Genomic DNA, 13,722 nt, shown 5'->3' with positions numbered 1-13,722 from the left:
TTCTTTTAAGAAACATCTGGAGTGTCTGAAATCAGAACAAATATAGCACCTGGCTTAATTTCCCTTTCCCACTGGTCAGAGTGGCTTTGTTTCACATCTTCTTTGTTGAATCAAGGCAGGTTTTGCTTTGGGTTTACTGTTAACAATGCACCTCAACTAAATTATGACCACGTTCTCTTTCTTTGTGACATGCAGCAGGAAACAGCTGCTCTCTCCTCCCTGTTCTCTCAACCTCCAGTTGAAACAAACAGACTGATTATGCCAGTTGTCTTACCTTTTTATCTCAGAATCAACTTCTCTTTCATTTCCTCTCTGAAAATATATCCAATGTGACCCTCGTTTTATACCCAGTGGCTTGTTTGGGCACTATCACCCATTCTTGCTTTATTTTTTTCACAGCACTTATCTCCCTGACTAGAACTGAACTCTCCACAAGCAGAGACCTCACCTGATTTGTTCACTCTCTATCGCCTTAGCACCTGTTCTACGAGGTGGGGATGCATCAGTGAGGAAAACACAGGATGCCTGGAAGAGCTTCTGTGGGGGTGAGGAGGGGATGTAGGCAGCGAAGATGACAATCAAGTAAGGTGGCAGTGTGTTGGAAGGTGATAAGCACAAAGGAGAAAAAGGAAATTGGGAAGAGCAGGGAGTATTGGGCGTGCATGCGTGCAATGTCAGATGGGGAAGGCCTCACTGGGTAGGTGACCAGACCTAGAGGAGGAACAGAAAGGACCCACTGGAATCTGGGGGAGAGCTTTCCAGGCAGGGGGATTGCAAAGAATGAAGGTCCCGAGGCAGGTGTGTGCCTGGAGCACTTGAGGAACAGCGGTGAGACAGGTAGCTAGAAAGGGGTGAGTGGGGGAGAGAGTGGTGGGAGATAGCGGGCAGCCAGATCACAGACAGTTAGGCCTATGTGAGGATTTGGGCTTTCCTGTGAGATGGAAGCCCCCGCAGGGGTTTGAGCAGGGAAGGGACAAGGAAAGAGAATGGGAACTGGAACACAGGGGGAGGGGCTGGTCTGAGGAATGTGACAGTCACCTACAGTAACAAGAAAGACTATGGACTCTATGTTCCAGGTGCAGGCAGGCAGGTGGGTAAGTGTGTTGGGAGCTTGTGGCACCGTTCTTTTGATATCTTCCATTTTCTCGGTGTACTGGGCAGCAACACCATTAGGTGAGGGAATGTGGATGAGGAGAGAGGTAATAAAGGTTTTAAAAGAGGGGACAAGAAAAGGTAGAAACAGTTTTCTAGGTTAGTGGGAGAGTGACTGGACTGGAGAAGCTCAGGCAGCATAGAGGAACCAAGCTCAGGAGGGGGAGAGCTGGACTGAACCAGGGCTTCACAGAGTGAGCACAAGGGGAGGAAGGGCCAGACAACCAGGATGCACAATTTCAATTACTGATTATGGAATTTAATCGCATGGAGGGAACAGGGAAGAATAGTGATACAGAAGTTCATGCATGTTCGAAATGAATGGAACCAGACTGACAAGGAAAAACTCATAGATGAACCTTGAAAGTCTGGATGCAGGGATAGTCGAGGAATATTTATTGAATATCAATCAACATGTATTGAACATCTTCGTTCAAGGGAGCATGAACATAAAGTCTAATGCCCTGTATGAAAAGAACTATTCACCCAGCAATATGTGAAATGTTCTTAAAGAGTCGGAGATGATATATGCTTCAGAAGTTGAAATAAGACAAAGATTTTTCATCCTTCCCTTAATTTACCAATTAACTGTCAGTAACACTTAATTATTAGGTGTATGCTTACACTAAGGTTAAGTACAGGCATTTCTGTTATAATACTATATATGAGTTCTTGAAAAACCTATGCTTTACAAAAAAAATGCACAATAAAATTACAAGCTTCTTTAGGGGCAGGTAACTCAAGCCTATGCAACTTTGAAACCAGAGCACTAGCGAAGCAACATTTGGTACCTCAGGAAATAGCCTGGACATCCAGGTCAGGCAGCGTGGCTGGAGGTTGCCCCAGGGGAAATGAAAAATGCAGTCACAGAAGTGCTGAGATGGAGGCGAGGCCAACTGAAGCTGAGCTCTGACCCAATTAAGATGGGCCAGAAGGTGGCGCCACCTGCTATTAGCTAATTGTTGAGCAGAACCAGAGAGGGCACCGTGGGTGGGAGGGAGCCCTGGGTAAAGAGACTTGAATTCCTCCACATTTATACTAACATAGGTCCCCTGTTTATCAATCACAAATGAGCTAACTGATGTCATAGAAAGAATAACTATGTAATTTATCTTTCTCCTTAAATTAAAAATGTTACAATTATTTGGAAAGCACCACTTGAAATTTTAGTGTTTTAATCATTAAGCACAGTGAAATGTCACTAATTCAACTTCCTCTTGCAAAACTGAGTCATAATTTACCTTCTTGACCTTGGCCTCCTTCAGTTTTTCCAATGCCATCTTAATTTTATCAGCCTTTGCTTGGGCTTCTTCTTCTTCCTGTAAAATGGTAAGACATTCAGTACAGTTCATTAAAGAATAACAACAAATAAATAGCCTTGCCGTCATTAGTGTCTTAGTTATTTTATGTTAGCAAAAGGCTGTATTATATGCTCCAAATTTCACATGATCGAGTTTGAGAATTTAAGTGGCTACAATAAAAATCTTCAACCCAGAGATATAGAAGGCAGTCACGCTCTCTATGTTAGGAACAGTAACTTAACAGATGAAATGATGACACTAACAGCGCTTCACGTATTTAATCCACAATAATCTCTGCGGAATCTGTAGGGGGATCTCAAGAGATCTGAGCACTTCCTAAATTATATTATTATTTTGGGTCAGTATGCATTTCCTGGGATTCCTACCATAGTTTTCATTAGATTCCTAAAGGGGAACTTAACTCCCTCAAAGATAAGACTTAGACTGAAACTTAAACATATAATTCACTAAAAATACTGAGATACACACATGAGCAGGCAGAGAAGAGAGTTCAATATCTTATGAACCCCAAACCCTTTGATTTTTGTATTTTGAGAATAGGATTATTAAGGCTCTCCTACCTATGAGTACATTTAAAACGATGAGGAAATGAACTGTTCTGGTTAAATCCTAATTACTTGAAAATAGACATATATTTTCTCACACCAGTGGTTCTTAATTTTTCTTTTTGAGCCACAAAAATATCATGCCTTCCCTAAAATCTTCATGAACCCTACATTAAGAGCTTCTGCTCATTAGAATGGCTATTGTCCAACAGACAAGAGACAACAAGTGTTGGCAAGGAAGTAGAGAAAAGGGGACCCTTGTGCAGGGTTGGTGGGAATATAAATTGCTGCAGCCACTATGGAAAACAGTCTGGACATTCCCTCCCAAATTAAAACTAGAACTGCCAAATGACCCAGCAATCTCCCTTCTGGGTATATATGTAAAGGAAATGAAATCACTACTTTGATGAGATTTGCACTCCCATGTTCACTGCAGCATTAGTCACAACAGCCAAGGCTTGGAAACAACATAAGTGTCCGTGGCTGGATGAATGGATAGTGAAAATGTGACATATAGGAAATAGAGTATTACTAAGTCACAAAAAAGGAAATCCTGACATTTGTGACAACATAGATGAAACTTGAAGGTATTATGCTAAGTGAAATAAGTCAGACAGAGAAAGACAAATACAGTGTGATCTCACAAGTGAAATCTAAAAAAGCTGCACTCATAGAAGCAGAGAGTAGGACGGTGGTTGCCAGGACTTGGGGGATAGGGAAAATGGGGAGATGTTGGGTACAAACTTCTAGTTATAAGGAGAATAAGTTCTGGGGATGTAATGTACGGCATGGTGACTATAGTTAGCAATATTTTATTACTATGTACTTGAAAGTTGCTGAAAGAGTAGATCTTAAATGTTCTTATCACATGCACACACCAAAGGTAATTATGTGAGGTGATGGAGGTGTTAACTAACCTTATTGAGGTAATCATTTCACAATATGTGTATCAAATCATCACATTGTATACCTTAAACTTACACAATATTATATGTCAATTATAGCTCAATCAAGCTGGATAAAAAACCCTCTGCTCTCTATGGGTCCCCAATTTTGAAATAATTTTTCTACAATAAATACATAACAGAGCAATGAGTCTGATTCAATATTTGATTTATATTTGTTCACTCAAAAGTCACTGTAGGAACTTCCAGGGTTATTAGGGTCATACTTAAGGATACTGACCATCATCACACAGTACAACAAATGTAGAAGCCACGGGAAATGGAGCTAGGTTCTTATTCTAAAATATTTTTAAAGTGGCTTACTCTAAGAAAAATCCTTAAAAGTTCTCTTCACTTTTATGAGAGACATATTGTAAGTTAATGTCCCAAATATTGACCATATGAACTTTGCAGTGGTTTGTTTTCCCAGTAGTCAGAAATTTAATAATATCAAACACTCATCACCTGCCTGCCCTCAACACCCCTTCCCAACTATGATATTATAGGTGATACATATCTTTTCCCTATTGAACAAAGCTGCCAAATTCAGCAAAATTCCATTTAGTTCAATTCAGAAATATGTAAGGAATGACTTCTATTCTTCACGTACTGGGCTAGGACCAGGGACAAAAAGATGTATAAATTCGTCCCACAGTCCATACCAAGTTAATAAAACATTACCCCCCAAAATTGAGTATTACCAGGAAGTGCTACATACAAATACAGATTTTAGCCAAATTTAATAATTCCTTAATATGGCCCTAATATGTTCTTTATACACACCTATGTATCTTGTTTTTGGAGGACTCTGCCTTTGCAATGAACATACTCAGTAACCTTGTTTTTTAGTATCTCAGCCTTGGGAGTCCAAACTTCGGAATGGAACTCTCACTTAGAAGAAAGTGAAAGATGATGGGCAGCAGAGGTCAAAGGTCCTGCCCTCTCTGGCCCCGCACACTTACCTGAGAGAGAGGTTCGGGAGGTGGTGGTGGCAGAGGAAGATCTAACATGGGATCAGCCGGTGGGGGTGGTAAGTCATCCTCATACGGGCTCATACTAGTTTCAGCAACATTTGCTCCGAAAGCGAGAGAGGCTGCTCCACTGAAATCTGATACATCCACAGGTGCTGAATGATGCTGATTCTGAGAAGACTCTTTCTGTGTCTGGATTGTCCTCTGTTCAGCCTCACTTATGTCTGCTACCAGATCTGCCATGAGCGCATCTAAATCTTGGTCTTCCAGTGCATTTAGGGATTCTGATAGGGAAAATCACGTTAGTGATCAACACAATGATTTGTCCCTGGAAAAACTGAAAGAAGGTCATTTTTAAAAATAATATTTGAATACTGGTTGCCAGGAGCTGGTGGGGTGGGTGCAGGGGGAATTGGGAGAAGGTGGTAAAGGGCACTAACTTTCAGTTATAAGATGAATAAGCTCTGAGGATCTAATGTACAACATGGTGACTAGAGTTGATAGCACTATGTTATATAATTGAAATTTCCTGAGAGTAGAACTTAAATGTCCTCACCAAAACAACAACAATAACAAAAAACAATAGGTACATATGTGAGGTGATGGATGTGTTAATTAACTCATAGGAAGGAAACTTTCACAATGTATTCATATATAAAATCATCATGTTGTACACTTTAACTATATTACAATTTTGTTTGTCAGTTACACTTCGATAAAGCTGAAAAAAATCCCTCCCCTGCCAAAAAAAAAAAAAAAAGGAGAAAAATGTGTTCCTTACATTGGGGGATCTCACAGATCAGCAAGTGTATGATTAGCTGCCTAAGTAGAGAATTCTTATATATTCTGGTGGAAGGTCTTAGAGTTTTAGAAAAGTAGAGGAGGGGAGACATTGGAAATGAAAGTAAAGTTCTTTCCCAGACTTTGCACAGCAGACAGAGTACTCCTGATGAATATATTTGGGAGAAAATGGGTCTCAATGAACTGGGTTTAATATGCTTAGAGACTTTGGTGTGAGGACAGAACTTCTGGAGGCACACCACCCAACTATAGGAATTCTCACATTAAAAAAAAGAACAATTAATGATAAATAGATGAAAATAAATCACTAAGGGGGTTGAGGAGTAAAAAAAATATATTAAATTATGATTAAATAGTAATGACTTCATAAGACAGTGAGCTGGGAGTTAAATTTAAAAATTTTTTATTAATTTATTTGGGTGACATTGTTAGTAAAATTTTATAGGTTTCAAGTGTACAATTCTATAATACATCATTTATATATTGCATTATGTGTTCACCACCCACAGTCATTTCTCCTTCCATCGCCATATATTTTACAGTTAACTTTTAAAGGAAAGGTGGACATGGATTTTCAGAGTGAAGATGAAGGGAGGACAATTCTAATTAGATTTTCTTCCATGTGTGAGATTACTACGGAAATCAGATATGTGATCCTGAGAGTTGATTAGACTGCGTGGGGTAGGAGTGGTGTTGGTGAGAGAGCTTTGATGGTCAGGTATACATTGGATGGCAAATTAATGAACAAAGGATGGGCAGGATGGAAGTGATCCATTAGAAAGAGAATTCTAGCTGCTATGTGTAGGATGAATTGGAATGAGGAAATGGAAGTGTGGAAATGACACCTACTCAGTAACAAACAAGCATAAAGCTTGGTGAAATAATTTATTGCCAAACATCATCATAATAAAAAACCATGTAGCACATTATGTTAATGTTAACAGTTCTAGAGTGCAGCTCTAGGACTAAAGTTTAGATCTCCTAAATGTGTAGAAAGGGTTTATTTTCTTCTAAGCCATTTTTACTTATAACTTCTTTATAAAATTAAGATAAATTAATTTAAAATGTTTTCAGAGATAATATATGTAGAACTAATGAAGCATATTCATAATTTCCTAATGTTACCAATTCCATTGTGACTGTTGACACATAAGCAAATGATTTTAATCCTTTATAAAAATTTTAGGGACAAAATCCCCACAATAATACTTATATTAACACTTCCCAAAGCAAATGATAATGTTGAATTTACCAATATGAAATTGAATAGTAAGGAATTGGGGAAGAAACTAACAATAGATTCTGTTCTGTAGTTTGCCACTAACTCTCTGAATGACTTCAGGTAAAATATTATTAATCCATTTTAGCTGTGCTTTAAGTGAAGACAGTAAAACCTATTCTTATGCTAATAACCCCAAATTTAATTTTTGGTACCCATCAGTACTTTTTTATGGTGTTATTCTATACCCGAATTGTGCCATCTGTGCACTTCTTGTCTCTTCAATGCAAGGAGTTTCTTGTTACTATACTTTAACATTACTACATTTATATATTGTTGGGTTTCTTTGTTATTATTTTCAGTACTGTTTTTGATACCAGGTACTTAGAAAGAATCAGTTGAGTTGACTACAATTGAACTGAGGTGTTGATTAAATTTAAATTTTAATGGATCTGTTTTCAGCTGTTACAAGTGTGTGCAAATATATGTTATCTATTAATGTCATAATTTTACAGAAGTGTATTGCTTTTTTTGAAACTTCACGAATGTTACCATCTTTCAATGTTACAATGGAAATGATGGAAAAGAATAATAAACTTATGTAGCAAATAGAAGAGAGAATGGACAAAAGGGAAAATTGGAAGACTTGTATCATAATTTATCAAGATACAGACTTTGGCACCTAAGGGTTTATCAGAAATTACTGAAAATGACAGGCACAGAAACAGAGAAATCCAGTGAGTGACATAAATGGAACTTGGGACTCTGGGTTTCTGTAACTGGGCTTCTCTATTATTTAGCTTTTCATTCTTTTGGTAGGCACTGCCATTTTTTGGTAAATCTTTTTCAAGAGTTGCGATGAATTCTCATTAATTTGGAAGCGATGACTTCAAGATTCATTGTAATATGAATAGCACGTGGGCTAAAATCCTCTCTGCTAAAAGAGAGATTTCGTTAACAAAATAATGTGATGATCTCAGGAATAATAAAATTGTCAAATAGAGGAAATGTATCATATTCCATATTAATTATATATATAAATTAAAATATATTTGGAAGCATTCATTCAAACTGTTCATCATGAAATGGACAGTTTATCATTATCCATGAAGAAACATGCCGTTATTAATATTTTCTTATACTACTATTCCTTATTATTTTAAGGGCTTAGGAATAAGAAGAAATTCCCTTTACATTTTTAAAAAAATAAGATAGTCTTGAGACTTTGCATAAATGCAGGCTAGTGTTCCCTTTCGTTATTAGCAAAAGTACCTCCTTGGCCTCTCAATTTAATCCAGACACAGAAACACACACTTTGAAATCCAGGACTATAAAAATTAGACTTAACATTATGTCCAAGCTCCTTAAATTTTGTTTTCAAATTGTAGTTCCATACAGATGTTAGTCATCATTATGATTTCATATTCCTTAAGGAAATAAATGATCATGCTTACCGTTTAAATCCTTAAAACCCACACTGTAGTTAAATTCAGCTCTGGGTGGGTTAGGGTCCGGAGGAGGAAGAGTGTCAACTCCTAAACTCTGTGGAAATAGATCCCCGCCCCCAAAAGTTAATCACGAGACAATCATTTTTGCAGCACATTTAATCACTAAGTCAAAAGTCATTTATTGTTTACACATTCTCTCTTTAAATATGTTCTTTAAAAATAGTATTTCTATTTGAAAATGTTTTATGTGATTTTTTTTTTCTACTACAGAAGATTAGAACTTAAGGTACATTTTGAAATAAAACAGGTCAACTGAGAATGATAAAAATGAGACAGTTAATTTTTATAAGCAGCAGGAAAAATCTCCTGTAATGATGCATTTGTGACATCTACACTAGACAGTATTCTTTAAAAATATAGACTATTCTTCATTTATTTTGTAGAAAAGTTTAAGATCCCTATCTCATTTAAGGATAGTGGGTCATTTTTATTTCACTGTTTTACAGAAAGTGATGAGCTAACTCCTCTCTGAATCTGTAAGACACTGAGACTCAGCTGACTTTGTAACTTGGGTCAGTGGCTCTCAGGTCAGCAGCCCCTGAACTCCAGTCTGCCTGAGAGTGATTGACCTTTGACCTTATCTGGTCTTGGTGCCAGTGGCCTTTTCTTAGACCTGGAGACTATGGCTGAGTGGCTTTCATGATACTTTGAGGGGACTAAGTTCTTCCAGTGTAATCAAGGGGCCACAGTAACTCCTATTTAGTTCTTTAAAATGTAGCATTTCCTCAAAAATTGGTGGAGAATCTTTACTAAAGATCTTAGCTAGTCTTTGTTTAGAGATAACTGCAGGGGAAATTGGTCAATGATGGTGGTTGTGGGAGGGATTCACCTGGGGAAAATTCCTCTATTGGCTAAATATTTGACCATGATGAGCATGAGAATTGCCATAACAGACTTTATGTATGACCAACGTATTCAATTAACTGAACTCAAAAGGGTATAAACAGGAAGAAAGCTTAATTTTTTCCCCTACCACTGTCACACACATCAGGAATACATAATATCAATCTTATTATTTTTTTTAAAGATAGCTCTCTCATTATATTAAAACAAATTCTGTAACCCCATTTTGTTTTTTCTAATTTGAAAGTTAAGAAGGGGAATTTACCTGGGTCAAAAGATCCATCTCTCCCAGCAAATTGCTGAACATTTGGTCTATATCATCATTGGACTCACCCATCTGAAAAAGAGAGAAACCCAGATATAAACAGTCTAGTAAAAGCCTGATGCCTGGATAATTGTCCCATCGTTTTCTCCAAGTGCCCTATCTGTGGGTAAGTCGCGAAAAGAAGGCTATGGAGAGGAAGGTTCATTTCAGTCTGGAATTCCATGCCTGGCCTCTCTCTAATTTGCTCGATCAGAGATTGAAACAAATCCTGGGAACTGCCTCAGGGCGACAATCAAACTAAACTTGTCTCCAGACTAACCTAGTCTCTCTGGGGCAACTAGACAAAGTGGACATCGTTCAGGAATGCACATCACCGTGGGACACCCTTATTAGAAGAGAAGAAAGCCTCATGCCACAGATGATTGTGTCGGAGAAATGGAGAACTTCACCTCCACTTAAAAACTTACCCAGAAATGGTATGTCAGGAATGGGTAAGCACCTTTATCAAATGATGCCTTACTTTACAAAGATCTCTCTGAAATAGCAGCTTTTGGTACATTTATTTGGAAGTATTGGGGGGATAAACACTTGAACTAAAATGGCCACACAATCAAGTGATAAGAAATGAAAATAAACCCCACTTTATTTTACATTTGAAATTTTTTCTCCTTAAGACAAATGAAGCAATTGTCCAAGAGAGGAAAAGTGTTTCCATAAATTGGGGCGGGGATGCCCTGTGAGGCATAACTAGCTGCTCTCTTCCTGACATTTTGGGCAAGACTGAATTACCAGGAAAGTAGGAGACCTGATTACTAGTCCTCCTTCAGCTACTATTTAGTAGGGTGTTGTTTGGCAATGGGAATCAACTATTTCATCTGTAAGATGAGGAGTTAGCCGCAGATAATGTCTAAGGGTCCTAAATGTTCTAAAACTTAGAAGATTAAAGCTACTTGCAGTTCAGGCTAAGAAGTCTGGTGAGAGTAGAGAATCAGCATGTATTATTTAAGCCAAACACTAATTATGTGTGTGTTTGTGTTTTAATCATTTTATATGGACACTTTTAAACATATACAAAAGTAGAGAGAATAGTATCATGTACCCAAAGTCCAGCTTTAACAATTGATTTTTTAAAGTTAAATATCGTGTGTGTATATGTATGTATATATACATATATATGTATACACATACACAGGGTGCGAAAAAAATGTATACATATTTTAAGAAAAGAAAAAACTGCATTTAAATTATAATAATATATACTGATAACAAAATATGAATACAAATCATGTGTAAACATTTTTTTTGGCACCCTGGTATATAATTATATTCCCCCAATCATTATTCTGAGGCAAATATTATTTTTCTGTAACTATTTCAGTATATAGCTCTAAAAGATTTTTTAAAATATCATAACCATGTTACTCTCATCTCTGTGATGACTGTTAATTATCCAGAACAACCTATCTGGCTGCCAGGGGAGGAGGTATCTTGCAGAAGCATGGGTAGCTACAAAACTGGGTTGGCTAGGAAGGGGACTTCAGTTAAAATAAGAGAGGTCTATGATGGGACAAGCACATTCCTAAGGGACAGACACACCTGAGAGAATCAGGTGTGCATACACATGGGACAGGGAGGCACGTGTTTCAATCTAAGGAAGTTGTTCACTGAATGCTCAGGGTCAGACCACACAAGTTAGGCAGGTTGAGCACTCAGGTGCAGAAGTGACAGGTAAGGCAGACATTGCAGGTGTAGAGCTATGTGTGCAGGCCTAAGAGGTCAGGGAGAACCCAAACATAGCATCAGTGAAGAAACGTGGAAGATTTCATCTTATATCATGTGGGTTGTTGGGCTTAATGTTGGTTTCAGTCAGAAGAAGGAAAAAGAGCTGCAGGTGGGCCCTGCCTCTGGTTGGGGAGAAGAGTCAAAGCTGGGATCTGTTTACATGTGGTTTTTATCTGCTCCCAGCTGCTTACAAAGTATCTGAACCATACTCTCTCTTCTTCAAACTACATACAAAATGGAAGAGAGTATTTAAGTCAACAAAGAAGCCATGGTTTCACAAACTGTCCCCTCAAACAATATGGTATTCAAAATTTTATACTGGATAATTAATTCATTATTTTAATAAGAGGAAATCAGCATAATAAACAATAAAATTCCAGAACTGGCCATGTGAATTGATTTTCATTAGAATATTATGTAGTACAATAATGGGACAAAATAAAGGAATCCTTCAGATGAATTATTATTAACAGGAAAAGTTAAGATGTGATTGTTAACTATTTCAAATTTTTCATAAGAGAAAAGTAATCCATTCAAAGTGGAAAAAATAGATTTATATGCTGACCTCAAAATTGCCAGCCAGTGTTACAATTAACTCACAGGAACCAAAGATGATGCCAGTAATAGTTTCTCTTAAATCATTAAATTTGGAAAAGTGCTATACTGATGAAGAATAAAGTCTTGAAAGGAAACATGGCATCCATGAATCAGAAAAAAACCACTGAGCCCAAAGACCTTAGTTCCTCAGCCTGTACACACCACTGACACATAGCGGGTTAAGGATGGTCCACCTACGATGGAAATAACTCAAAACAGCACATTCTCATGCCCTCTGCTGAGACTCTCCATATGTTCATCCGGTAAAAATCTTTCCTTTTGCCCCTTCATTCGTTTCCCCCCGAGTCTGTTGATATGGAATTATAAAAAGAAGTCAACATCAACATTGTGTGGTAAGTCTACAGTCGTAAGTAAATCTGCTACTACATGAATCACAGTTTGAAAAAGTTGCATCTTTGTTGAAAATAGTAAGACATTTATTTGAGTTAAGGGCTATTATTAACATAAATTTGTATTAATCTGTAAATATAATCATTTTACATACTTATCTCCCCAGTCCTGCAAGAAAACCTTATTTTTGGAATGGAGACAAGAGTCACGTGGATATATATAGTGTATACACACACACACAAACACACCCCCACACAGACACAAACAGACACACACACAGACACACACAACACACACACATACACCCATACACACACACATACACCCATACACACACATACACACACCCATACACACACACACACACATACACACACACACACACACACACACACATACATGTGAGAAAATAGGGCTGTGTCTATTTGTATGTGTGGTATTTTCCAAAGGTCAAAATTAAGATTAAAGACAGAGAGAGAGAAAACACCCAGCCCTTAGAGCTCAAAGTGTTACTTGGGTTAACAGCTGAGAGCGGGTGGAGCAGCTTTAGTGAAGCAACTGATTGCAAAACAAGCCACGTGCACATTATGTTGGGTACAATTAACAACATTTTGTCAGTACGTTATTTCTGAGTTCCTTTTGTGTCCTGGGAAGAACTGCCAACTGTTGGGTAAAAGAAAACTGGAATAATACTTTATCAGATAGATTTTGTTGTTTTTTGGGGTGGGGTGTGGAGTGGATAGGAGATGGGTGGGGCGGTTGGGGCTGCATATGCAGGATTTTGATTCCTTGAATGATAATGGAATTTCCGCCAATGCTCAATATTTCCTTAAGGCTCAAATTTCAGTTTCATCCTCAAATCGTTTCTCTTCAGATATAAAAGTTTCATATATAAAATTCATATATACATATTTTAAAAGTCTATCCATATCAAAAAATAGTCACTATGTGAGGTGATGAATGTGTTAGCTAAACTTATTGTGATCATTTCACAATCTATGCATATATCACATCATTATGTTGTACATCTTAAAAGTATACAGTGTTACATGTCAATTATATCTCAGTAAAGCTGGAAAAATTTGATTCTAAGTGCTCTGACATATATGTTTAACAGGACATGCATTTATATCTATGGAAAAGTTAACCCTATATATTTAATTCAGTTTGGATGCAGGTTTCATTGCCATTTGGATTAGCAATTCCAGCCATGATTTTGGACATAGATCAGGGAAGACCTTCTTTTATCTGTCAGAATAGCTTGCCTCAAAACAGCCCATTAATATCCAACAGGCATTTCTACCATATTTCCCCTCTGGTGCGTTCTCCTCCTGCATGCTCTCACTTGGCTAATGGTCGTTATTCACTTATTAATCCAATTTAGAAACCTTGGCATAATCCTTGACTCCTCCCATTTTCCCA

General features: G+C 37.6%; 1 protein-coding gene across 1 annotated transcript in view; it reads right to left on the bottom strand.

The window, feature by feature from the left end:
• Positions 1-13,722, bottom strand: part of APBB1IP (amyloid beta precursor protein binding family B member 1 interacting protein) — a 107,272-nt gene that overhangs the window by 48,371 nt on the left and 45,179 nt on the right. The window contains exons 2-5 of the mRNA XM_074324957.2: positions 9,571-9,642; positions 8,409-8,496; positions 4,926-5,218; positions 2,394-2,471 (exon numbers count right to left, since the gene is read on the bottom strand). Coding sequence (XP_074181058.2) covers positions 2,394-2,471; positions 4,926-5,218; positions 8,409-8,496; positions 9,571-9,642 — 531 coding nt within the window. The remainder of the gene's footprint in view (positions 1-2,393; positions 2,472-4,925; positions 5,219-8,408; positions 8,497-9,570; positions 9,643-13,722) is intronic.

Source organism: Rhinolophus sinicus, chromosome 1 (genome assembly GCF_057876585.1).
Source record: "Rhinolophus sinicus isolate RSI-liver-muscle chromosome 1, RSI-T2T, whole genome shotgun sequence".
NCBI classification, from domain to species: domain Eukaryota; kingdom Metazoa; phylum Chordata; class Mammalia; order Chiroptera; family Rhinolophidae; genus Rhinolophus; species Rhinolophus sinicus.
The sequence above is the reverse complement of the archived record's forward strand: the minus strand, read 5'-3'. Positions and strand labels throughout refer to the sequence as shown.